This window comes from Scyliorhinus torazame, chromosome 15, assembly GCF_047496885.1.
Source record: "Scyliorhinus torazame isolate Kashiwa2021f chromosome 15, sScyTor2.1, whole genome shotgun sequence".
In the NCBI taxonomy this organism is placed as follows: domain Eukaryota; kingdom Metazoa; phylum Chordata; class Chondrichthyes; order Carcharhiniformes; family Scyliorhinidae; genus Scyliorhinus; species Scyliorhinus torazame.
The window spans coordinates 60,370,020-60,397,665 of record NC_092721.1 but is presented as its reverse complement, the minus strand read 5'-3'; the positions used below and the strand labels follow the sequence as shown (position 1 = coordinate 60,397,665).

At 45.0% G+C, this 27,646-nt stretch overlaps 1 protein-coding gene across 1 annotated transcript in view; it reads right to left on the bottom strand.

Annotated features, from left to right (window-relative positions):
- Positions 1-26,898, bottom strand: part of irs2b (insulin receptor substrate 2b) — a 90,712-nt gene extending 63,814 nt beyond the window's left edge. The window contains exons 1-2 of the mRNA XM_072476269.1: positions 26,778-26,898; positions 17,364-20,696 (exon numbers count right to left, since the gene is read on the bottom strand). Coding sequence (XP_072332370.1) covers positions 17,364-20,580 — 3,217 coding nt within the window. The 5' untranslated portion in view covers positions 20,581-20,696; positions 26,778-26,898. The remainder of the gene's footprint in view (positions 1-17,363; positions 20,697-26,777) is intronic.
- Between the last annotated feature and the right edge of the window lie 748 nt (positions 26,899-27,646).

The window sequence follows — 27,646 nt, the reverse complement described above, 5'->3', positions numbered from 1 at the left end:
GACGCCCTCCCGCGATTCACGGAAGCGGCCAGATTGGCACAATCGCGTTTTGCACGGCGCGTTCCAGTGAATCGCCCGAGACAGCCAAAATGGCAATTCACCGGTACCCCCGCGATTCTCAGTGCCGGATGGGCCAAGCGGCTGCCCAAAACGGCAGGTTCCCCTCGGCGCCGTCCACACCTGGTCGCTGCTGGCGGGAACAGCGCGGGAAAGCTGGGGGGGGGGGGCGGCCTGCGGGGGGGCGAGGGGGGATTCTGCACCGGGGGGGGGGCCTCAAATGGGGTCTGGCCCACGATCGGTGCCCACCGATCGTCGGGCCGTCCTCTCTGAAGGAGGACCCCCTTTCTTCCTCAGCCCCGCAAGATCTGTCGGACATCTTCTTGCGGGGCGGACTCGAGGGAGGACGGTAACCACGCATGCGCGGGTAACGCCAGTTATGCGGCGCCGGCCGCGTCATGTATACGGTGCCGCCTTTACGTGGCGCCAAGGCCTGGCGCGCGTAAATGACGCGGTGCCGCTCCTAGCCCATTTTCGGGCCCTGAATGGGTCGGGATAGGGGCCGTTTCGCGCCGTTGTGAACCTCGACGGCGTTCACGACGGCGCAAACACTGTCTCCATTTCAGAGAATCGCGCCCCATAACTGCACTCTCCATTTTAACAGACATTCATCTGTTTAAGAGAAACTAGTTGTGTAAAGAATGTAGAACCCAAGTGCAATAACATTCTATCCATTGGTGTTGCCGATCAGAAATTCTACACTGCAGAGTTAAAACCTATAAACACTGAAAACTTCTATCTGAAGATGAGCAGCAAATAGAATGTAAATATCACAACTCCTCCTGTTTACAGAATTTTAACTGGAGCATTGTAACAGCTCCTTAGCGAATACATTATTTATCCATCTGATGAGTTAATTCCCTCATCACTTGTGATAAACTGTACAAACGTTCACAAAATAAAGCTATTTAACTTCAGCAAAGCCTCTCCTTGCTTTCAATTGTTTGTTCAGGTAGCATTCCAGTCAAAAGAGATATGTTTACTTGCCTCAAGCCCTCCACCAGTGTATTTCTTCACTAGATCACTGAGAACTCCTCAGGAGTGCTGCAATTTTTCTTCCTCTCCCTTCCAGGAAAGTGTCTGACTTCTACTCTGTACCTCTTGTTGTCCTGCCGAAGGATTCTTTTGCTGATATGTATGAATATCGAGATCTTGGCGTGAAGAGGACAATTTTGAAGTTTGCGGATAATTCAAAACTTGGAAGTGTTGTAAACTGTAAAGAGGACTGTGTAGAACTTCATAAGGATATGGGCACATTGGTGGAATGGGCAGATAGGTGGCAGATGAAGTTCAATATGGAGAAGTGCAAGGTGATAAATTTTGGTTGGAAGAACAAGGGGAGACAATATAGAATAATGGATACAACTCTGAAAGGGGAGCAGAGGGGCATGGGTGTATATGTGCATTAAGCCATTAAAGGTAGCACAACAGGTGGAGAGAGCAGTTAATAAAGAATAGAGTATCTTACACTTTATTAATAGCGGCATAGAGCACAAGGGAAAGGGGGTTATGTTGAACTTGTATAAGACATTAGTTAAAGTTTAGTTGGAGTATTGTCCAAAGATCTGGGCGCAACACTATAGGAAGGATGTGAATGCATTGTAGAGAGTGCTGAACAGGTTTACAAGAATAGTTCCAGGGATGAGAAACTTCAGTTATGAAGATAGTTGGAGCGGTTGGGATTGTTCTCCTTGGATAAGAGAAATCTGAGAGGAGATTTGATAGATATGTTCAAAATCATGAGGGGGCTGGACAGAGTAGATAGGGAGAAACTGTTCCCGCTCCTAAATGGTTGAGAACAAGAGGTGACAGATTTGAAATGATTTGCAATGAAAGCAAAGGTGGTGAGAGAAAACACTTTTTTGTACAGTTTAGGTTTGGAATGCACTGCCTGGAAGTGTGTTGGAGGCAAGTTCAATCAAGGCATTCAAGAGGGCATTAGATGATTACTTAAACAGAAAAGAATGTGCAGGGTTATGGGGAAAAGGCAGGAGAATGGCACCAAGTAATAACGCTCACTTGGAGAGTCAGTACATACATGTTAGGACAAATATTGATTCATAGAATGGTTCCAGGTCAGAAGGAGGCCATTCAGCCTGTTTTGTCTGTGGCAGCTATCTGCAAGAGCAGCTCACCTAGTCCATTTCCCCATAACACCGCAATTTTTTTCTCTTCAGATAATTATCCAATTCTCTTCTAAGGACTGGCTTGAATGTGCCTCCATCACAGTCTCAGGCAGTGTATTCCGAACCACTCGCTGCGTAAAAAGGTGTTGCTCATGTCGCCACTGCTTCTTTTGTCGTTTTCAAACCTTCTACCAACAGAAACACTACCAGAAGGATGTGGAGGCTTTAGAGAGGGTGCAGAAGAGATTTACCAGGATGTTGCCTGGTATGGAGGGCATTAGCTATGAGGAGAGGTTGAATAAACTCGGTTTGTTCTCACTGGAACGACGGAGGTCGAGGGGCGACCTGATAGAGGTCTACAAAATTATGAGGGGCATAGACAGAGTGGATAGTCAGAGGCTTTTCCCCAGGGTAGAGGGGTCAATTACTAGGGGGCATAGGTTTAAGGTGAGAGGGGCAAGGTTTAGAGTAGATGTACGAGGCAGGTTTTTTACGCAGAGGGTAGTGGGTGCCTGGAACTCGCTACCGGAGGAGGTGGTGGAAGCAGGGACGATAGTGACATTTAAGGGGCATCTTGACAAATACATGAATAGGATGGGAATAGAGGGATACGGATCCAGGAAGTGTAGAAGGTTGTAGTTTAGTCGGGCAGCATGGTCGGCACGGTCTTTGTGGGCCGAAGGGCCTGTTCCTGTGCTGTACTGTTCTTTGCTCTTTGTTCTTTGTAGAAACTAGTTTCTTCCCATCCACTCAGGACACTCACGGTTTTGAGCACCTCTATCAAATATCCCCTTAATCTTCTCTGCACAAAGGAAAACAACCCCACCTTCTCTAATCTATCCAGATAACTAAGTTCCTCATCCCTTGAACCATTCTTGTGAATCTTTCCTGCATCTTCTCTAAAGACTTTACATCCTTCTGAAAGTGTGGTTCCCAGTACAATACTTCAGTTGAGGCCAAAGCAGGGTTTAACAATACAGGCTTACAATAACTTCCTAGCTTTTGTACTCTTGGCCCGCATTTCCAAAGCCCAGAATCCTGTATGCATTCTTAACTACTTTCGCAATCTGCCCTGCCACTGTCATTGATTGTGCATATATACCCCCAGATTTCTCTGCCCCTGCACTCCCTTTAGAATTGTACACTTTATTTAATATTGCCTCTCCTCAATCTTTGTATGTCATCACTACAGAAACAAATACATAGCCTCATGCTGTGTGGCAATGCAGATAAAACACTGACACATTCTATCATCCTGTTGCCAGTCAATCATAGTTAGCTGATTACTATACTTAGACCTTAATCTTATTTCTATTTCTTTGCTTGGCAAACTGTCTGAATCTATCAGGGTGAAGGGAAAAACTGCCCACTACCAAGGCCCCTGTCTTTAGAGCTGACCTGCTTGCCACAGAAATCACTGGGTCATGGCAAGCCCCACTGTTGTTTTGGCAACACACAAAAGCACTGAACCTCCCTTCACTGACCACAGAACAAAAGCAGGCTGCTCAACTTTGTCTAATCTCTACGTCATGTAATTTTTCCTAATACAGTGCTAACTCTGCATAATGAATGGTTTCATCTTCAGCAAGAACATCCTGATCTGGCTAAATCATTATTTCTTAATTTAGGACTTCAATATATTATACATAATAAATAAATACTCCTAATATACATAATAAATAAATACTCCTAATGTAGCTAATTAGCTGGACTAAAATGCAATTCAAAAGCAAAGAGCAACCAGGAGTCACATCCAGACCAAGACACTTGATGGAAACTCCTGCACCAATTGGAAACATTATGGTGGGTGCAAAAAAAGGGCAGTATTTGGATGAATTTAGTTTTGGGTAACTAGTACAATGGAAAACAAGTACAATGCTTTGATAGATCAAAGTGTGAAATGTTCGGTCCTTTACTCAGGACTTTCTTAATATGCTTTCCACTTCACCATGCCTTCCTAAGTGTTGTTGTTTCCCAGCTGAAGGACAAATATTTTTCCCATTTTGTTTGAATTGCAAGGCAGATGGTCTGAAATCATTAGTTCATTGTCAGCAGTGATGAAGGGTAGATTACTTGTGTGCTGTGTTCATAATGGCAGGTGCACAGCCCTGGGACTGCCATCTGCTGGGAAGTAAATGTTTATTCTGCCGAGATGCTGAAGAGGTTGTGCCTCTGTTAAACAACAAAATAGAAGCCTGCCCTCTGTAACACTTCTACTTTACCTCTCCCCTTCAGCCTTTTATGGGCTGCCTGATGGGAGTGACGCAATGCCTAAAAATAGCTGCATGTTCCATTCATTATTACTTCTTTGTAACACTTAGTGCAGACTGTTATCTGCTAAATGAATTAAATCCTCCCTCTTTATATGCCGAGCGCACAGCTCAAGAAGTAGGTGGGGATTGCAAAGTGATTCATACATGGTTTCAGCCTGGACGCAGCTGCCTGCAAAAGCCAGAGTTTTACTGTAATTGGACATCAGAAGAGAACGAAAACTATCCAAATCATTTAAGCGGAGTGTGTAAATGTTCATATGATGTTACCAAAAGGTTGAAGAGGACGAGTTCAGCAATGATTGTGGGAGAGGCTGCAGCAAGTCTAATGCCCCCTCCCCCGCCAAATATCACAATCACGTTACTGTGAGAACCACACACAGTCAGCACTGTCAGAAAGCAGCCACCAGGAGAAACAAAATTCAGTATCATTTAAATACAGAAGTGTGCTGATTCCCACAACAACTGAAATAATGACAAACGTGACAAAAATGAAGAATCCAAAGTGATGGAAGTGATTACACTAAACTGGTTCACCCAATTTCGAACAGAGGTCTACTTAATTAAATTATTCAGCAACTTTATGTGACGTTATTAAACAATATCAAATCTATCGCAGACTGCAGTTTCTAAGAAAAAGAAAACCCAAAACATTTTTAATTATATCATAATGATAACCTAACAAATTAAGGCAACAGAACTGAAAAGGGCAACAGTGGGAGAACAAATGGTTTGTGCAGCTGGAATGCATTAGTGGGTTAATATAGAATGCTACCCCTCCAGTAGGTGAGGTTTTAATTTGGATTTAAAGGATTTCCCACTGAAAAGAACTGTGGATAATCTAAAACCAATGCCACACAGACATTACTTTTTGTTTAAATTGAACAGAGACTGTGTCACGTTTGGTGGTATTCAAAAGGAGGAACACGAATTATATAATCAATAGCAGCTAGAAACAGTGCATTACTAAATTATGACAGACCACCAAATGTTCAAACAAAATTCATGTTTGGATGGTTACTGGCTTTAACCTAAAATAGCGTGAAGGGGCCTACATTTCTTTGCTCGATATTAATCAGTCTTTCACCTTGTAAAACATTTTTTTCTATGCTGTGTCACTTGTGAGAAATTATTCTTTCTTTGGCCTAAGCTAGACCTGAGACTTGGCCCGGGTCAACAAATCGCCCACTTAGAAATCAAACTCCGAGGGGCCAGGTTTAGTCTGCCTCAGAGGCAAATTCTTAAACTGCTCCAGAATAACAGGCAATTTTCAGCCATCGTGGCACCAGTATATAGTCTCCAATCATTAATTGAATGGTAGCGACAAGAGCTTCTGTGACACACAAGGGAATTGTTTTTTTATTTGTTATCTAAAACTTACATCTCCATCTGGCTCTGACACAACCAAACTCCAGGATAACCTGAGAAATTTCAGGTTTGACTGACGTTGGCACAGAAAAACTTTCTAATGCCATGAAGGGAAATGGAGAAAGGCGGGTGAATAGATTAGGGTCCAGTTCAGCGATGATTTAAATGAATGGCAAAACAGGCTTGAGGGATCTTTATAGTTATCCCAGCAGACGGGGGTGTAAGATCTTACCCCCTTGGAGAAAGCAGCAAACTAGGGAAAATATATATGGCTGAGGATTCAAGTGATGTCTGTTGGTAGTTTCATGAAAGGAGATGGCCATACTCTCTGCCTTTTGTAGCAAGACGCACAGTTCCCATTTGAGGAGATAAAAGCCCATTATTGGGTAAACACCTGATATTCTTGGGAAGGCAAACTGCCCAAATGTCACCAAATCAATGCCAGGAAGAATATAAGTTTATCTCCAAACTAATACTGGTGTGTTCCATAAAACAATGGAGAATAGATCAGACTTAGGTCCATTAAGGCGCTAGGGCAGAAAATTCACAGTCTGGTGAGTGGAAATACTAAAATCCTAGATTCTCGAAATATGTTACAACCAGTTACTTGTGAGAACGATTGAAAATGCAAGGACAAGACAACACTTGTGTTTTAACCAGCCTCATGTTCACAATGTAGACAACACAACAAAATTGGATCACACAAAGTGAGCTAGATAAATGATGTGACTGAAATGATAGCAGCACAAACATTGAATCCTATCTCAGTTTAGGATAGAATTAGAATTCAAAGCTAATTTCTTTGTAACCTATATGAACCAAGAATAAAAGATCAAGCAATTGAAACTTTTGGAAATGGTTTTATTGCCAGTATATAAATTATAGAACAATTAATGTTAAACCAAGTTCCAAGATTTATTTACCCTGACTAAAATTCTAGCTGGTTTGTTTGCACCTCCGACTGGTTTGTTTTCTAGTTACCAGATTCCACAGGAAGTGGTGAGCACATCCACTTCAATAGAAAAGTGACACCAACACATCATTGGTGATGAGGATAGTGTTTACAGATTTTCCAGTTCAAAATATATTTTTAAAGTTCAAATACATAAATATTTGTTTCAGGCAGAAAAAACCCAAAATTTGAACAATTCCATAATCGACATCTGAAAAGAAAACATATCTTACTGCTTGATGCTCTAGTGACATGATCAATAGTAGGCTGAGGAGGGAAGCACGGTGGCGCAGTGGATTAGCCATGTTGCCTCACGGCGCCGAGGTCGCAGGTTCGATCCCGGCTCTGGGTCACTGTTTTGTGGAATTTGCACATTCTCCCTGTGTTTGCGTGGGTTTCGCCCCCACAACCCAAAGATGTGCAAGGTAGGTGGATTGAACATGCTAAATTGCCCCTTAATTGGAAAAAAATGAATTGGGTACACTAAATTTATAAAACAAAAAAAAGTAGGCTGAGGCCCTCGGAAAAATAATCAGAGGCTGGTTCAAACAGCGTGGATTCACATTGGCCTGTGAAACTTCTGTTTTCATATGGTGCCCAAGTGTATCCACAGGGTGCCTCAAAGAGTGTGTTTTACAGTCAAAAGAAAACTCACTGCGCCAAACATGGCAGCCAACTTGAACACAAATAAGGTGAATGGCATTGTTTTATCAGTGCTTAGATTGAGGAAGGAATGTTGTCCAGGACAGCAGAATTCCTTGCTCTTCTCCAAATGGGTTGTATCTTATGCACCTGATTTGACATCTCATCTGAAAGATGGTACTGCACAATTGAGCTCAGGTCTATGGTTAGGTTTCGCACTTAGAAACAATAATGCTACTACCACTTGCCTAGGCCTGTGCCAATATATTAACAAATGGAAAATAAATCTTTGCTCATAATTAAGGAACACGAATTGCTTTTGCAAGAGGGTACAAATCAAGTTTAAAGCTATACACTGCGGGCAGCAAAAAAGAAAGTTAGCACCTCTCTCCCCACACATGAAGCTTCTTAAATATCTCATTGGATACAAAAGCTTTCATTCCACATATAATAAAAATGGAGAGCAACTCTTCATTATTCTTTCAAGAAGCAGTACACAGCAGTTTTCTTCTCGTTAAAACTGTTAATATACATCAGGTTTTTAAAAATAATTTCAAATTATGACATCAAAAAACTATTGTAGCGAGTCTGTGCCAGTTTAAATTTCCCCAAGTCAAACTCAATTTCCGACTAGATTCTCATATCAATTTCATAGAATTATAGAATTTACAGTGCGGAAGGAGGCCATTCAGCCCATCGAGTCTGCACCGGCTCTTGCAAAGAGCACCCTACCCAAGCCCACACTCCCACCCCATCCCCATAACCCAGTAACCCCACCCAACACTAAGGGCAATTTTGGACTCGAAGGACAATTTAGCATGGTCAATCTACCTTACCCACACATCTTTGGACTGTAGGAGGAAACCAAAGCACCCACATTAATATGCATATTTTCAATCATCCACCCAATTCCCTTTTGAAAGCACCAAATTCGTTCCAATTCAACAAAAGCTTCAGACAGAGAATTCCAATTCTACACTCTCATGTTAAGGCATTTCCCTGGCCCCTTCAAATCTTTTTGCATTTGTCGTAAACCTATGCCCTGCTGTTAGACAAATGTTCTTGTCCTGTAAAAATCCTAATGCCACTGTTGGATAAATGCTTAGAAGCATCAAAACATGCAAGTGTTAAAAGCACTAATCTTAGAATCTGCACAAGAAAGCTAGCCATTGAGAAATCAAAGCAAACGTCGAACAATTTAAATCTATCAGTTCTAGATTGAAGCAATACCAAAGCCGTGTTTTCCAAAATCTATTTACAGTCAACAAAGTGCCCTCATTTGACTTAGCCCTGCATTTATATTCTAGCTTAGCATCATTGAAAAGGTTTATACTTCCAGTATTCTGTCAAATTTTGTTTAGAAAATATACTGGCGGAGTTCTTGACCCCTGAGCACTTTTGGAGTTATATGTTCACAAAGGGCGGAAGCCCTTGACCATGGGGCCTTTAAACATTTCTAAACTGCTGGGGGGCAGAGTTTCGACTATGCAAGCATGCACTGGGAGGCTCAATTCTAATCACAGTCAGGCAGCTCAAGTGAGTTATGCCTGGCTGACACCTACACTGCAGCTGCTGAACCCAGCCAGACGGCTGGCTACAGTGTAATTCCACCATGACTTTGTGTGCTGTGACTCTTTTGCACCCAACTTTAGGTCAGTATCACTCTGGGAGGATGAACTCACCAGGACATGGTAAGATTTGAATGCTTGCGTGTTCACTACTTAGATTTTGTTTATCGCCCTTGCTGCATGCAAACACAACACTGTTTTCCTATAAATACAACCCTTGTGTCACAGTAAAGCCATTGCAGTCTCTTGCCATCAAATTACATTAATAATCGAGGACAAAAGACAATGGAAGACCAGAGGGTCAATTTGAACTCAGGGGCACAGGAGCTGAAGCAGATGGAGCACTGTCATTTGAATTAGTGCCCCACTCCTTTGGGATCAATAGGCAGGCAGGCCAGAAATTAAAGAGTGGGAGGGGGGGTTGCAGGGAGGAACTTTACAAGGATGGGAAAACCTGCAATCCCCCCCCACCTGCACCATATCGTACCAAAGGAGGGCAGGAAACTCAACCCTCTACACAATGTTATATTTTTGCTCACTGTGTTAGATAACACCACCAGAATCATTCATCAGTTTACATTTCTTTCCAAATGGGTAACTTGCTGTGCCATTTTCAACCACCATCAGATAAATCAATTGATCCTAACTTCCCCCAACAAAACCACCTCGCTGATGAAATTAGTTGCGTTTTCTCTCACACGCCCACTTTTAAGCGATGCCACCTCATCCAGAGAATACAGACTTCAAATATAGCGATACATTGAAAATGAAAGTCTTCAGCTAAACCGGCAGTTTAACATCTCATCGAAAAGGGCAGTTCTCTGACAATATGCCACTCCCTCAATAATCAAGGCTGAAGCTGGAGTAGGGAAAAATAAGCGTTTTGACCCATCACACATATTGTCGAATTTTGGCTGATCAGAACACAGAATTGGAAACTGATAATGTTTCAACCTCAATACTCCTGTTTTGCATATTGTTTTAAAATAGCTTAACGCAGAAATGCTACACTGATTCTCAGACTTTAAAGGGATCATGCCAGGAATCATCCACCAGAAGAGAAATTCTTGTTCTTCCTTTTAAATTGAATTACAATCTTAGGATGACTCAAGTAAAACAGATCTTTGGAGGGAGAAAAATTGAGCCAAGTCAACCCTTCTCCCCTTTGACAGGAATGTTCAAACTACAGCTGTGGTATTTATGGGACAGAGTAAGGTTTTGGTCGGCGCATTAACCTCCAAAATGATAACCTTCTCATTTCAAAAACACCCATTGCCTAACTCTGTCGGTCAAAAAACAAGTGAGCAGTTCAACCTTTGGACGAACAGTCTGAATTCCAGTCAGAAAACAGAATACCTGACAACTGGCAGGCAGCTGACACACTTGTTTTTGTGAAGTATTTTAACCACAGCTCACAATGATTTAAGACATGAAACCCACTGCAGATTTTAAGTAAAAACACTCACAAAACACACATGCATTTCAAGATACATGCACCTAGAGAAAACGAGCTCCAATTAATGGTGGTCTGCTGAAGTAACAAATGCTGCAACTGAGGAAATGCATAACAGATGTTTAAATAGTAAAAAGCAAAAACAATGCTGGAAACGTTGCAGGTTCATCAGCATCTTAACATTCTGAGTGGACCCTTCTTATTTACTTCTGCTTCCATCAGGTTTGTGTTAGATTCTTGTCATGTTTGATTTGAATTTGTCTGCATCACAATTACACACACACCAAGGAATGGCTGGAATAGGAGCCACAGAATAAAACAAATAATAAAAAACAATTTGTGAAGAAACAGTGATCTGATTAACTAAATATAATGCAGGTCTTCAGTCAGCTGCTATTCAACAGAAAGCCACCACGTAATGGTGTTTTCCTTTCACACTGCAGCAAATCTGGTTCTCTCACAGCAGACTGGATTTATGGAAAAACAAATGAGTCTTGAAATTCTCAAGAAGCAGATTTTCCACCACACCTGATCCTATGATACCCATAATGAGGACCATCATCAGCTTTTTCCTACTCCCTCCGCCTTATGCCTTTGGTGTTTAATGAATGGAGTAAACCAAGGTTTATTGTTATCTGCACCTTCCTGTTGTGGCAGGAACAAAGTAACAGATGCCTACCCTCACTGAAGTTGGGAGAGTAGAGCAGGTTAAAGACGTTATTAAATCGATCAGAGCCACATTTGAGTTCAACAGTTAAACTAGGACAATGTCTCATTAAAATAGTGAAGCTTCTTAGCAAGCCCTTTTTATAGCCGTCTACCTCATTAGTAACTATTTATCAAGGAACTTTGCTGACACGAATGGCAAGGCACTTATAATATCACACTAATGGCCTAAATGAAAAGACAAAATTAATTTCCATCAGAAAAATGCCAGAGGTAAAAGAATTCCAATTAGTAATTTTTGCACCAATTAGTTTATTGTCCTTGCAATTAGCTAAAGTAATTGAAATCAACAAAAGCTACAGGATACATCACAGTACTCGGAACATGGACTCAGACACTCAAGACTGGTAACTAGTCTCCCACAATGAAGCTTTAACCCTTTATTATCAACATACATTTTGGATGAAGATGCAGAACACAATCAAATTATAAATTTGGGCGGCACGGGAGCACAGTGGTTAGCACTGTTGCTTCACAGCGCCAGGGTCCCAGGTTCGATTCCCGGTTTGGGTCACTATCTATACGGAGCCTGCACGTTCTCCCTGTGTCTGCATGGCTTTCCTCTGGGAGCTCCGGTTTCCTCCCGCAAGTTCCGAAAGACTGATAGGTGAATTGGACATTCTGAATTCTCCCTCAGTGTATCCGAACAGGTATCAGAGTGTGGCAACTAAGGGATTTTCACAGTAACTTCATTGCAGTGTTAATGTAAGCCTACTTGTGACATTAAAGATTATTAAATGTCCAAATATCCAAAATGTAGTTCATAACCACAAGAAAGATAAATGTTTCCTCCTCCCCAATTATTCACTTCCCTTTTTATTTGGTCTGACCAGTCAATACAAAATAGGCAGCTGACTTACGTGTTCTCAAGACTGCCACTAAACAACAACCAATAGGTTCCCAAGAGCAACAGAGAATAAGTACTTCACCTTCCCAAAATGGAAGGCGTTCAGTATGCTCTCACACCAAAAGCAGGCAATCACAAATTTAGCCGTGAGGGAAATTCAACCTGTCATGATATTCAGGCACACATCATAGCACATACATACATACATACTGATGGACAGATCAACGGACCAATCAACACACACAGCACGATAGCCAATCACAGGCAAAAGCATACACAGTACAAAACAGGGAACACGCACTTCCTGGGCACTCGAGCAGGAGACGGCTCAGGGCACAGAGCTCATTGCAGGCCACTCAGACACCCACTATGTGCTGAGTGCCACCTCAAGACAGAATTAGGAATAGGTCCACAGAATCAAAGGTCAAGATCGAACCTCAGTGAACAGTTCACCAATGTAAATAGTTGTCTGAAATAAAACTGCGTTGTACCATTCACAACCGTGATGGTTCATCTGTGTGGCAGAGCACCCAACACTTCACAACCTGCATTACTTAACATCAGAGGGGGAAGAGACAAGGTGCTGAATCACTGAGGGTAGCCCAGTTAAAGTACTGACAGGTACTGAAGTGATCTGCTATGCTTGGAACGCCTCATGAGATCTCGTTCGATCTCGCGAAACATCCTGATCTGGACCTTGCCCTCATGGGCAAGATCCAGATTTATATATTTAAATGAGCAGTGAGGCTCACTTTAATATTTCAGCTGCCGAGGCCTGGGGATGAACTGCAACACCTGGGAGACCTCGACATAGCGCCGTTTAGCACTGCTCCACACAAACCCAAACATGCACCAGGTGTAACAGCACCGTGGGAACGGGGTAGGGGAGCTGCTCCCAGGCATTCGAAGGCCCCCTGGTGGTCAGGCTCTGGGCAGGAACACTGGCACTGCCACTGTCACCTGGGCACTGTCGCACTGCCATGGTGCCAGGCTGGCAGTGCCAAGGTGGCAGGTTGCCAGTGCCTGGGGTCAGGTTCGGGAATGCCCTGTCCTTATGAGATGGGTGAGGGGGGGCCACAAGGACCCCCAACCGGTAGCTGAGCTGGTCAGTGCAGGAAGTGAGGTAAATGGGGCCTCAGTGGGGCGTTCCTCACCAAGGCCAAAAAAGAGTTCCATTTGATAGCTGCACCGAGAAACACCCGCTAAATATGCCCAAATCAGGACTCTTTTTTTACCCGTGCCCACTATGTTGTATACAAGTCTTTTCTTTAACGTCCAAAAGATTAAATGTTTAATTTAAAAGCCATTATTCCTCCAATTGTTTCCATGACATAACAATGCCTTTAAAGACATTTTATGTCACTTGCTTTCCCTCTTCCTCATCTAATAGTTTGCCAACCACATTTTCACAATTTCCAGACAATCTTCTGCCTGAAATTGGCTGGTGGACAGCAGAGTGATTTGAATGGCTTGCTGCAATCATTGGCTGAGGGGCAGTACCAAACGGCTACTCTGTACGTACCACAGCCAGGAGCCTTGACGAGAAATGTGAATATCACCCAGCTAGCCTCGAGTCTATCCTCATCTGACACCCACATACTGGCACTTTTCCAGCAGATCTGGGGTTACTGGATCATGTTCCCTCCAAGTCCTGGGGCATTACAGCCAGTGCAGTGCTCCTGGCCTTCTCAATACCAGACCGCCTGGTGTGAATGTCTACTGAGCTACCAGGGGAAGCTAAGTATTTCTGAAGCAGCAGCAAAATGCATAGACAAAGGGCTCGGAAAACTTCTTAATTCAGTGAATCAACACTATTAAAAGAACGGGGGGCTGCTGAGTGGACTGGAATAGAGCAGTAGCTTTAATTCAGAAGCTGCTGCACAGAAACGATTACCAGTAATTAAATTGATTCTTTTGTGGATCATGGGATCCAAGAATCTGAAAATTTCTAGACATAAAATACAAGGGGCCTCGTTAGGGAGCGTTTCTAGCAGAAGGATTAAAATCCATACCAGTTCAGACTATGTTGCTTGTGCCTGAAGAATATCTCTAATGTGGAAATATACATTATTTCTGAAGTTTTCATGGTAGGTACAGGCCTTTGTGAACACTATAATTGACCTTGTGACTACGCCAGCCTCCTCTATTCTCTTCCACAGGCTAACCAAACTAAACTATGGGATTTTAATCTGTCCTGGGACAGGTACTACTTTAGTCTAAATATACCTCAAAACCCCCTATGCCAAGTGCGATCAGGTTGCCATGTTTGTAAGTTGTGTCATATCATTCAGTTTTTAGCAAACTGCCTTTGCTTTTAACATTAAAAAATGCAGTTTTTGGTTACATTTGAATTATCTTCTCTCTGAAAAAATTACACATTATAAGTGCTCTTAGGTCAAAAATAATAATAATAGTAATAATAATCACTTATTGTCACAAGTAGGCTTCAATGAAGTTACTGTGAAAAGGCCCTCGTCGCCACATTCCGGCGCCTGTTCGGGGAGGCCGGTACGGGAACTGAACCCGCGTTGCTGGCATTGTTCTGCATTACAAACCAGCTGTTTAGCCCACTGTGCTAAACCACCCACAGTTTTAAATACTTTTAAAACATTATTTTCTAACCACAAATAAAGACTACAAAATCAAATTTATTAAACCAAAATTGTATCTTCCAAAAAAGCATTGGAAATTAAAGAGTTAAAGCATCTCTTTCAACAAAAATTCTTCAGACATTGCTTTTAACAGAGAAAAATGTCCCAATGTGCTTCAGCGAAGTGGAGTCAACAATGAACGCCAAGTCAAAGAGGAGTTTAGGAGAGGTAGTCATAAACACGGTCAAAATATAGGTTTTAATCAAACGCTTAAAGATGGGGAGAATGTGGAAAAGCTTTAGAGTTGGAATTGCAGAGGATGGCAGCTGAAAATGAAGCGGTGTGTGGGATATAAGAGAGGCTACACAGAGAAGCTGCTTTAAACTTTTGTGAAATTACTGTTTTTCTGTGGGCCGGGTGATTAGTTCAGTCCCCTTTCTTCATATGATTGTATATCTAAATAAAACGGATTTAAATTTTCTCCAGAGTATTGATCCGGTTTCCATCTTCCACCTTCAGTACTTTACTAATGCTCTCAGGAATCTTTGGTAAACAACTTATTAAGCACTGCCCTAGAACTTATGCAAACACTTCATGTACTTTGTACGTTTTGTTCTTAGCAGATTAACAGACCAACAAAAGAGCCTTAATGCAGAAAGTGGCTGATTCCAATCCATCAATGTCCAGGCTACAACCTATTTCTCATATTCATCTCCCTAAAATGAGGCAATTTCTCGGTCTGTATATTTCTATGATTTTTTTGAAAATACGCCAACTATGCCACGTACAGAAATAAGCAGCTTTCCCGTTGTCCATAGCAAGAGCAGTTAATAAAGTAAATAAATCACAGACAGACTGGCAGCTAGTACTAGACTACCAGTTACAAACAAGCTATATTTTTCAGATCCTTTTGGCATTCAAACATGCTATTTAACATGAATGAACAGAATGTGGTGTCTTTTTGTTAAGGTGGTACTGATCCAAAGTTGCAACAGATCACTCCAGTTACTAACCAGGCACCCAGATCAATTCAGCCACCATATAAAATAACACAACTTCCTGATTAAACGTGTTATGGGAATCTTACAATAACATACTGACATCATGTTGAACAAGACTCAGCTTGTCGAGAGCAATTTTCTTTTCATCTAATGCCTGTGCCAACTAGTCCACTAACAAACTAAAAACATTTCACTTTGTGTTTTTTTTAAATCACAATAATGTCACCAGTGTTCCACAGGTTTGAATGCAAACATCCTGATCGGAAGTGCTTGTACTATTAACAAAACTGCTTTCAAAAGTGTGTTCGCCAGAGATGTGTGTTTTTCCATCAAAATGGCCACAGTACCTGGCACATAGATTTCAGCAGAGGTTGGAGGCATGTCCACAGTAGTTAATCTCACAAATCTTATGTTCTTAAATCACTTATACTGCTCAAGTCATACACCTTAACAAAAAGCATATGAACAATGATATTAATTTAAAAAAACATGTGGAATATCCTGGTGCACCGATGTTAAAACATTCAGAAACTCTAGCTGGACACATTTATCTTCTCAATTATGTATCCAAACATCAGAATGTCAGCCTCAGCACAGATGTACAACTGGTGTGAAACTCGGCTATCACTGCAGTAGCCTCCGAGTACAAAAATAAATCCAAAAAGACAGCTGCTATTTCAGCTTTTGGTTTCAGTTTGTCGAAAAAGCACATTTGAAAATCCCAAAGTACATAAAAATCAATGATGTAATGAGAAACAAACTGATTTGTTTCCACTGACTGAACATGCTTCAGACTCTGCATTTCCTGAAGACAAATATAAACTAACAAATATGAGTATTTACAACACAAGATGTCACAAACCTATACTACGGTTCAAACTTTGCATTATTATATCTGCATTTTTCAGTTACTGCAGATTCCATCACCGCTCTTATACGATGAAACGGATCACCCAAGACATTCTTTCTCCTCCTCTTCAGACCGACCCTCCCTCTCTCCTCACTCTCACGAGCCCTCTTTCAATCTCCCCTTTCCTTTCGATTGAGGCTGTACTTAAATTCTAAACAGGTGAAGATGAAATTTGCATGGCTGAATCCAAAATAAGTATACCATCCTTAACTTTTGTTGTATGCCCCCTGTATTTTGAACTCTTGTCCTCTGACAAGCTACAGGTTTACACAATATAAAAGAGAAACAACCAATACCACTCTGCAATTGTAACAAGCTGAACTAGGACATTGTAACAAGCTGAACTAGGACATTTAATTTTAAAAGGAGCTTTATGCTTGATATATAATGCTACAGCACTTTTTTTGCAAATAAACAAAAGCAAAACTGAATATTGAAAATATGGATGCTCCATTTTTCAGCATTTGACATCACACAGTACCCAGTCTGTATTCCTCACCTTTGAGACTCAACTGCAATTACCAAGAGCTTCCAGTCAGCAATAAGAAGTGCAGACAGCTTTTTTTCTGGTTGGGGGGGGGGGGGGGCGGGCGGGGGTGGAGAGGAGATGGGTAGAGGTGAAGACATGCCTCCAATACGTCTAAGTGAAATGGCACAGGAATAACCAAACAGTTCTAAGTGCTAAATCCCATTTTACAAGATCCCTGATCCAAATCAAAAATTGTGAATGTTTGCAACATCAAACTACCTGTTCATCACAATAGAACCTCCTGATTACTTGCACATTCAAAGCTATAGTAATAAATGCTTAGAAAAAAAAACCTTAATAGGTAAAATATACAGTTGACAAACCTTCCACAGCAGCAGCTTGGTCAAACTTCTTGGAGACAAAGTCTATTCTGGCGTACGTGCTTGCATCTGTACCATTAATACTTCCTTTGGTTTGAGGAGTTGACCGGCATCGTCCTATTTTCTCACATTTCATCAAATCATCATCCATTAAATCTAAGGCAATGTAGTTCAGCCCATTCTGGAAACCAGTGGAGGTTTTGCGGCACATTGGGCTTCCTTGTTCGTCTTCAGCTTCATCATTCTTTCTGAGAGAAACATTTTCAAACGAAGCAGAACTGTGCCTCTTGGGATCGTGAGCAAATGAAGGCGAAACAGGTGTGACAGTTGTCGTGGATGAGAACGTCTCTGAGCTGTGTCGCCTTCTTCCTTGAGGGTCAGCGCGGATCACTTTTGCCCCCCGATTGGGATCGGGTGGCAAACTCGGAAGCAGGAAAACCTCTACCGCAGGCATCTGATCAATCAGGGAAAGTCTTTTCACACCAGTGGTAGGGCTAACCACTTGTGTATTTTCGTGTTTTGGTGAAACTGGTAGTGGGGACGTTGTGGTGATTCCAAATGTCATTTCTGTATAATCAGTCTCGACTTCCAAAGTGTTAGAGAGGCAGGATGTCACAACCTGACCTTTCAGGTACATGTCAGCTGGGTGGTTTCTACTGGAGCACGACTTTGCCGATCCAGTCACCGCATCAAAGGAACCGACAGGAACGATTCCATTCTTTGGTGACCGAGAATTGAGATCCAGGTTCATGTAGTCAGACTCTGGGGATCTCCTCTTAACATTACCAGAATCCATGGAAGATAAGGGACCTTCTAGTGACACAGGTGTGGGGGAATAGACAAATTTGTTGCTGAAATCTATATTAATATATTCTCCTGGGCTCTTTGGTTCAGGTGGCAAAGGATGCTCGTTTGTACTTGGTAATGTGCTGGCTCTTAGCTTGTCCAGTGACAATCTGGTAGGTCTCATAGCTCTTCCTCTCGACACTAAACAGTCAGTCCGAATTTGCCGCATTGGTGAATGAAGAGCGTGACTGGCTGCACAAGACGTGCTCGACTTCATATTAAATGTCGGCTCTTCGAGAATCACATTGCCCGGCGAATTCATCAGGACATAGCTATCATTTTCTCCATTCTTCTGGCACTGAGATTTATAAGATCGGGGTAAGGAGTAAAATGAGTAACTGGGTTTGGGAAGTTCAGCACTTACAGGGTTGAAAAAGTAGTCTGGAGGAGTAACTGATGCACAGCAGTCAACAGGAGACATGTTCATATATTCATCATTGGTGAACTTTCCGTCGGAACTTTCTACCGATAACTTTGATCCGCACCACATTCTCATGTATCCACTTGTATCTGGCGAGCAGCTCTCAGTTGGAGAAATGTTCTTGTATCCATTTGCATTCACTTGGGAATGAGATCGGGGATTAATTATTTGTTTTGGGGCAGAAATACTTTTGGGGCTCATTGGCATGTAGTTATCACTTTTGTGAGGTGCAGGTGCTACACCGGGAGTCATTGGCATATAGCCATCATCACCAAGGTTAGTGGATCCGGAGCTCCTTTGGGATCCTATTTCAATGTCACAATAATCTTCTGGGTAAGGATTGTAGGTGACTTTGGGGGAGACAGTATATGAAAGATGTCCTGAACTGCCCATGCAGGTAGCTTTCATTAAAGTATATTCATCTAATGAAACTGAAGAAACCTGTGATGTGACTCTCTGTCGGCATGGAGTTGTTAAAGAGTAAGTTCTTTTCCTGTAGCCCTTCTCGAGTTCTGTACTTTCATCCCGAGCCATCTGATAACAGCTGCGGTTAGACCGGCCACTAATATGTCTTTCCATTAACATATACCCATACAATTCGCTGCCTTCTCGAACAGGTGGTGTGTCGGTAAGGGACTCTGGTGTATTACTTCTGTTCCCCACATAATGTCTCAAGTCCCCAGGACTAGAACCATATTCATCGAAGGAAATAAACCCACCATCACTTGGAGAGCCTGAAACAGATGCACTGGCACTGGATGGTCGAGGTATGGTGTCCGATGCAGATCCATGCCCGCTACTAGATGACAGACTTACTGGACTCGTGGCAGATGGGGGGGAATGGGGCATTGGCATAGACATTGATCGACTGTGGTGAAGAGAATTGTGCTGGAGCACTCTTGAATTTCTAGACATCGTATTTGAACGGCTGAAGTGTGTTCTCACCATACTGGGGCTGATGGGGCTGCCAGTAACAGACTCTGGTCGACACATGGAGCTATCGCCTTCGCTGGCTGTCCTCATGCGGCACGACGTGATTTTATTGGCTGACAAAGGGGTTGTGATGCTGTCAGTCCGTGACCTCCTTTGAAGACCGGTCTGACTGGGGGGCAGGTTATTCAGGTGCCTTCTGGTTGGCACGGTGATGGGGTTGGAACCTGAGGATTGACTCTTGCTTCTGGGTCGGAACTCACACAACTCTTTCATCGCTTTCATCGCTTCCAGAATGGTTTCGTGGATATGCTGAGCCACCACCGAGTCATCCACCTGCATCCACAGCTCTCCGGGGCCAGTAGATGCCGACCTGCCCACTTCAATGAAAAAGAAATTCTCAGAGTGCCCACACCTCCGGATGTTCATCAGCTGCAGGTTGACGGAAGGGACCTCAGAATTAAGTTTCACGAAGCCCATGCTCTTACTGGAAAGGCACAGCATGTAAAAGCCAGTGAGGTTTTTGGCTTGTCCCAAGCCTTTGGGCTTCAGGTTAACTTGCCACACCTCCTTGTAAAGGGCAGAAGCGGGAGTGAGCAGCCCATAGCCCAGCTCCTCTCGCTGCAGAGACAGCGGCGACACGTCAGGCACCAACATGTCCTGGTTCAGCAGGTCGGTGAGGGCGTGAAACCAGCTCTCCTGCTCCTGCTCACTGTCTGCCGCCACCGCCAAGTACTCCTCTTTAGTGTAGAGGGCGATGAGGTATTTGTGTTTAGCGTCCGCTCTCTTGTTGATGTTCAGGCAGCTCTCCAAAGGGATGATTCTCTTCGCCACCGACTTATTCCTCCACTTCTTCTCGTTCTCGTAATACTCGAGCCGGGCCGGGCAGTTCCCGCTCTGCTCCCTCAACACGAAGAATCTCTTGTGCCCATGTTTCTGCTTCTTCAAGTAGCCGCATTTCTTCACCTTAGTGGGGCAGGGGTATCCCCCCAACCCCCCTTTTAATACTGGCGGACTTGCCATTCTCTAAAAGAGGGAAAATCCTCCAGCAACACGAGTACAGATTTGCTGCTCTGCTTCAGGCTTCCCCTCCTGTTTTTCTGCTCCTCTCGCTGTCGGTACCAGAGTGGAAGTGCGAGCTGTAAATAACACACACACACACATTGACTGGCTGCACAGCAAAACAACATGTGACCTCCTCACACACAGCAGCTTTCAGCATCGACAGTGCCGAGCGCAGCAAGAGGAGGGGAGGACAAGGGGGGAGATGAGGGGGGGGAGGGGGGAGAGAGGGGGTGAGGGGGAAGAGAGGGTGAGGGGGAGAGGGTAAGGGGGAGAGAGGGTAAGGGGGAGAGAGAGGTTGAGGGTGAGTGAGGGAATGAGGGGGAGAGAGAAGGAGGGGGAGAGGGTAAGGGGGGGTGAGGGTGCGGGAGACGGGGAGGGGGAGGGGGAGAGAGGTTTAGAGGGTGAGGGGGGAGAGGGATAGGGTGAGGGGGAGAGAGGGGGAGGGGTGGGGGGGAGAGAGGGGGAGGGGTGGGGGTGAGGGGGGAGATGGAGGTGGGAGAGGGAGGAAGGAGGAGAGGGGGAGAAGGAGGAGAGGGGAAGAAGGAGGAGAGGGTGAGGGGGAGATGGAGCAGAGGGTGAGGGGGGGAAGGAGGAGAGGGTGAGGGTGGAGAAGGGGGTAGGTGAGGGGGGAAGGGGAGAAGGAGGGGGGAGAAGGAGGGTTGGGTGAGGTGGGAGAAGGAGGGGTGAGAAGGAGGTGAGGGGGAGAAGGAGGAGAGGCTTAGGGGAGGTTGGAGAAGGAGGAGAGGGTTGAGGGGGGAAGGAGGGGTGGGTGAGGGGGGAGAGAGGAGGGTGAGGGGTGAAAAGGAGGGTGAGGGGGAAGAGGGAGGGTAAGGGGGAGGAGGGTGAGAGGGAGAAGGAGGGTGAGGGGGAGAAGGAGGTTGAGGAGGAAGAAGGAGGTTGAGGGGGAGGAGGAGAGCGAGGGGGGAGAAGGAGGGGGACGGTGAGGGGAGAGAAGGGGGAGGGGGAGAAGGAGGGGGAAAAGGGGGAGAGTGAGGGGGAGAAGGAGGGGAGGGGGAGAAGGAGGTGATGGGGAGAAGGTGATGGGGAGGAGGGGAGGGGGAGAAGGAGGTGATGGGAGAAGGTGGTGATGGGGGAGAAGGAGGGGAGGGGGAGAGGAGGGTGAGGGGGAGAGAAGAGTGGAGAAGGGAAGTGGTGGAGGAGGAGGGGCAGTGGAGGGGGGCGGAGTCGAAGGGTACGTGGTGGAGGGAAAAGTGAGGGGAAGGAGAAGGGGAGGTTTAGAGAAGGGGGGTGGGAGAAGTTTGGGGGAAGCAAGAGGGAATAGAAGGAGGAGGGGGTGTAAAGGGGGAGAATGTGTAAGGGGAGGGAATGGAGGTGGGCAGGTTGAGGGAGGAGAAGGGGAGGGCTGGGGCAGCTGTGGAGTGGGAGGAGTGGAGGAAGGGGATGGAGGTGGAGGAGAAATGGAAAGGGAGGTGAAGGGGAGGGGTGCAGTTGGTGGGCGAGATTTGATGGAGGGGAGGGTGAAGGAGGGGTGGAGGGGAGGAGTAGGGGAGTGACAGGAGATGAGGGAGGAGGAGGGGAAGAGGAGAGGGGGAGGGAGGGGGAGGATGGGGTGAGGAAAGGGGGAGGAAGAGGGGGAGGGGAGGGGGAGGTTGGGGCGAGGAGAGGGGAGGAAGGGGGAGGGGAGGGGGTGGATGGGGTGAGGAGAGGGGAGGAAGGGGAGAGGGGGAGGGGAGCGGGTGGATAGGGTGAGGAAAGGGGAGGAGATGGGGTGGATGAGGGGAAGGACGGGAGGGCGAGTATTGGGGGAGGAGGGGTAGGTGAGGAGAGGGGGAGGGGGAGGATTGGGGAAGATGAGAGGGAGGACGGGGAGGACGGGAGGGGAGGAGGAAGTGAGGATGGGGAGGAGGTGAAGGGGAGAAAGCAGGGGAGGGTGATGGGTAGAGGATTGTGGGGCAAGGGGATAGTGGAGGGAGGGAAGAAGAGGGCTGGAATCGGTTGAATGAGGGATGGGAGAACGGGAGAGGTTGAGGGAAGAGCGAATAATGGGAGAGGGGAAAATGGGGGAGGAGACATGGAGAGAAAGGGGAATAGGGGGAGTAGAGGGGAGGAGAGAATCAGGAAGGACATGGGGAGAGGGAGGAGGAGGAGGAGGGGAAGAGGAGATGGTGAGGAGGAGGTTGAGGATGGGAAGAAATATGGAAAGGATGAGATGAAAGAGACTGAAGGGATAGAGGGGAGCGGTGGGATATGAGGGACGAGATTAGTTGGGCGGGAGGAATGGATGGGAGGAGGAAAAAAGCAGGGAGCCTGGGGTAGTGTGGGAGGAGCCGGGGATGACGAGAAGGGAAGTTAATGGAGAAGAAGGTGGGAGGAAAGAGGAGGAGAAGGACGTCGGTGAGAGTTAGAGAAAAGGGGTGGAAGACGATAGAGGGAACGATGGTTTGGGGGAGAGAAGCAAGTTGTGAAGGAAAACAAGAGATGCAGAAATGGGAGAGGAAGGAATGATGAGAGAGTGAGAGTGGCAGCAGGAGAGGGATAGAGTGGTGGGAAGCAGTGGATGGGGGTGGGAATGGATGGAGGGAGGACAGGGAGAGTTAGGAGGGGGCAGAAAGTGAGGAAGAGCGAGGGAAGAGAGAGTGCTGGGAGCAGAGGGGAGATGTGGAAGAAGAGAGGTGGGCGAGGAAAGAACTTTGCATGAAAACATGGTGGAGAACACTAAAATCATCCAAATAATCATTGCATTATAATAGAATTTACAGTGCAGAAGGAGGCCATCCGGCCCATCGAGTCTGCATTGGCCCTTGGAAAGAGCACCCCACTCATGCCCTCACCCTATCCTCGTAACCCAATAACCCCACCTCACTTTTTTGGACACTAATGGCAATTTAGCATGGCCAATCCATCTAACCTGCACATCTTTGGACTGTGGGAGGAAACCGGAGCACCCGGAGGAAACCCACGCACACACAGGGAGAACATGCAGGCTCCGCAGACAGTGACCCAAGATGAGAATCAAACCTGGGACCCTGGAGTTGTGATGCAACTGTGCTAGCCACTGTGCTACCGTGCTGCCCATAATGATCGAAGAAAAGTGGGGGGATGGGTAAGTTAAGTCTATCATCATTAAAGAGCAAGTACTGGGGTGTAAAGGTTGATAAGTTCCCTGGAACTGATGGCCTGCATGTTCGGATCTTAAAAGAAGTTGCTGCAGAGCTAATGGATGTATTGGTTGTATTCTACCAAAAATTCTCTAACATCTGTCATTGGGAATACACTGGAATCCATTTGCTCAGTAGCGGGACATTCAGCAAATCAAAATACAAGCAAGCAGAGTCAGCCTAGTTTTTGCAAGGTGAATTAGAGTCTGACCACTTTGTTAGTGTCCTTTCAGAATGTAATGAGCAGGCATAGGTAAAGGGGAACCAGTAGATGTAGACTACTTGGATAGCCAAAAGGCATTCGACAAATGCCACAAAATGTCACAAGATGCAGTTGTGACAGAGGACATATATTATGGACAGAGGATTGGCTAGCTGACAGAAAAGATAGAGTTGGGAGAAATGGGCCAGTTTCAGGTTAGCAAACTGGAACAAGGGGAGTGTCACATGGTTTAGTGCTGCAGCCTCAACTATTTACAATTGATATTAACGGTTTGGATGAAGGGACAGAGTGCATTGTCGTCAAACTTGCTGGTGATACAAAGAAAGGTGGGAAAGCAATGTCATTCAATAAGAATGAATCCAAATTTTAAAAAAACAAAGTTGAAGGTTCAAGTGACTGTATTGAATAAAAATACTGTAATGGACAATTGTCGACAATTGACCAAATTTCACCTCACAGCATTCAACCGGGCTTTGGAACTGGGCTTAAACAAAACTTGAAATGAAACACAGACACAGTGAAATTACTTCTTGAATAGTTGAAATATGGCTGAGGCAATCAGGTCACACTGATATGCAACTACCAATTAAATGATTTGTCTGGATCATTGAGCTGAAGATCATCAACATGGTGAAAGATGCTCTTTGGTCTGCTCAAAATATATCGGTCTTTCAGTACAAAGAGTTGTCCCCGACCAAGTGTTGCAGACTGGCACTTTTCAAAGCCCAGGACTATGAACTGAGGGATGCATTAAAGCTTGGGGCAGCTGCCACAGTGATGCAATGAGGAAACACCACTGTTTAAGGTCATGGTGCACCGAGGAGAGGGTAATTGTATGGAACCTTCTGGGCTGTATGACTCACATTGAATATATAAGATGAAGATTGCCAGTATCAAAATTGTGTGGAAGCACCTCAGCCTGCAACATGATCTATGTAAACAACTTAAAATGTCACTGCATCATTTGTAAAGACCATTTTGAAATGTCTGCAATGTTTCTTTGACTGTATTGAAGTACCTCAGAGTGCAACACAATCTCTGTAAAAACTTGAATATCATTGCATTTTCTGAGATGGCCATTTTGAAATGTTTGTAATGTACTCTCAGATATTTTACAAATAAAGTATATATTTTATTTTGCAAAAAAAAGTCTTAACCATTGAACTCCTATGGTCAAACTGTGGAACTGTAAATTGTACTTACAATCTCACAAGCTGTGGAGTTTAGTATGCACCCACATTCTTTGGAACTGCTAATCAGAAAAACTGTTTCATTGGAGTGAAACTCAGCCACCAATCTGATGATTCGGATGAGCTAGAACTTTCTCCATCGAAACACGTTCATGTGTTAATGGACTGTTCACAAACCCACAAAATGTGGGATTGTTGCAAGACATAAGAAGGTACAGACAAAAGTGAGAGGGGTTGCGACAATCATTTGTCATGGGTGTGATTTTTGACTGTAAGAGACGTGTTTAGGAATGGGGCAGTGGCTTGCAGGGTGAACAGGGACAAAATTGATCATCTGCCCCCGTAGTCTGCTGCGTGGTTAACAATGTGCATGCAATTCAGATGTTATGGGAGCAGCGTTTGTACGTATTAATTTAATTTGAAGGGAGAAGGACACGGATGTTTGTAAGTTTTCAATGGAACTGTGCAAAGAATACTGAGGTACTGAGTTGTGAATCTTGACCGTTTTCTCCAGCCAGCTGGGCTTGGGTCAGACTTTAGATTATAAGTATAAGAGGGAGGTAAGGATTCACCTACATACTGCAAGTTTTGTAGAGAACACAAAGAGTTTGCAAAAGGACACAGAAAGGTTGAGTAGTTAAGTGACTTCTCCTGCAGCAAATGCAGCAGAGACTGCCATGCCCAAGGTGACTAACCATCCTGGATTTTCCAGTATGTCCCATGTGTGGTTTCCCAGGATGCCAATTGTCCCAGATTCCTCTAGGCAGGGTCTCCTCATGCCACAGCCTGAGCATGGTTGGTGTTTATGCATGTGCAATCCAGAGTCAGTACAGTGTGCATGCTCAGATACATGCCCACACATCTAAAAGGGAGCAGGACCATTGGCTAGTATCCTACTAGCCAATCTGCAGGTGGGAGGTTGGGATTAGGTGTCTGGGATTGGCGGTGGTGGGGGGCAGTCTGATGGTAAATTGTTGGGGGACGGATCTGGCAGGGTTCAAAGGCTGTCGGGGAGGGGGTATGATGGTTGAGAGGAAGGAGGGAATGAGAGAAGGTGGAGGAGACAGAATGGTGAGGAAGAGGAGGGGTGGGAGAGGAGAAAGGGCGGGAAGGGAGTGACAGAGATAGGGAAGGAGTCAGGGTGGAGAGGAGGACGGGCGTCAACGAGGAAGGGATATAGGGGGCCAGGGCAGGGCAGAGGGAGAGGGTCAGGGCAGAGAAGAGGGGGCTCAGGGAGGAGGAAGGGAGGGGGTCAGGGTGGAGTAGAGGGGGCCAGGGAGGAATGGAGCGGGTCTGAGTGGAGGAGAGTGTCAGGGTGGAAGGGAGGGAGGAAGGGGTCGGGGACCAGGGAGGGGCAAAGGGAGATGGTCAAGGGGGAGGAGAGGAAGGAGGAGGGGAGGAAGGGGGTCGGGGAGAAAGGGAGGGGGTCGGGAGGGGTATCAGGGCGGAGCGGGAGAAGGATGGAGGGGGGAGGGAGGTCCCAGCCAGCACCCTCTGGCCTCCAGTATTGCTCGGACTGACAGGTAATAAAAGGCGCGCAGTGGACGTCGGTTCTTGTTTATAACTGATTTCTTTTAAATTCCAAACAAAACAATCGTGCACTTATCTTAAATAGATAAATACCTCTCGAGACACAAATGCCGAACGCTTTCTTCCCTCTTTCTATTTTTATTGCTGGGATTTTAAGTGAACACAAGATGTGAAGGTGCTGAGAACAGGCTGTTCTAGGACTAGTTTAAAGTTGCTCGTTGCCGTTAGTGAGACAGGGAGCTCCTTGTTTATCACCAATGCGTCAGACGGAGCTGGAGATCAATAGCGTTACCATAGCTGCAGGAGCAATGCAGGACGCTGGCGGTACACTTTCATCTCAGCCAAATGAGCCTCCTGTAGTGAAACACGTAACAAAGTCACACAACCTGCCCACCCTCTGATCAGGCTACACGCACACATAGACACACACACATATACACACATAGACACACACATATATACACACATAGACACACACACATAGACACACACACACATATATACACATAGACACACACACATATATACACATAGACACACACACATATGCACACATAGACACACACACATATACACATAGACACACACACATATACACACATAGACACACACATATAGACACACACACACATATATACACATAGACACACACACATATACACATAGACACGCACACATAGACACACACACATATACACACATAGACACACACACATAGACACACACACACATATATACACATAGACACACACACATATATACACATAGACACACACACATATACACATAGACACACACACATATACACACACACATATACACACATAGACACACACACATATACACACATAGACAGTCACATATACACACATAGACACACACATATATACACATAGACACACACACATATATACACATAGACACACACACATATACACATAGACATGCACACACGCAGAGTC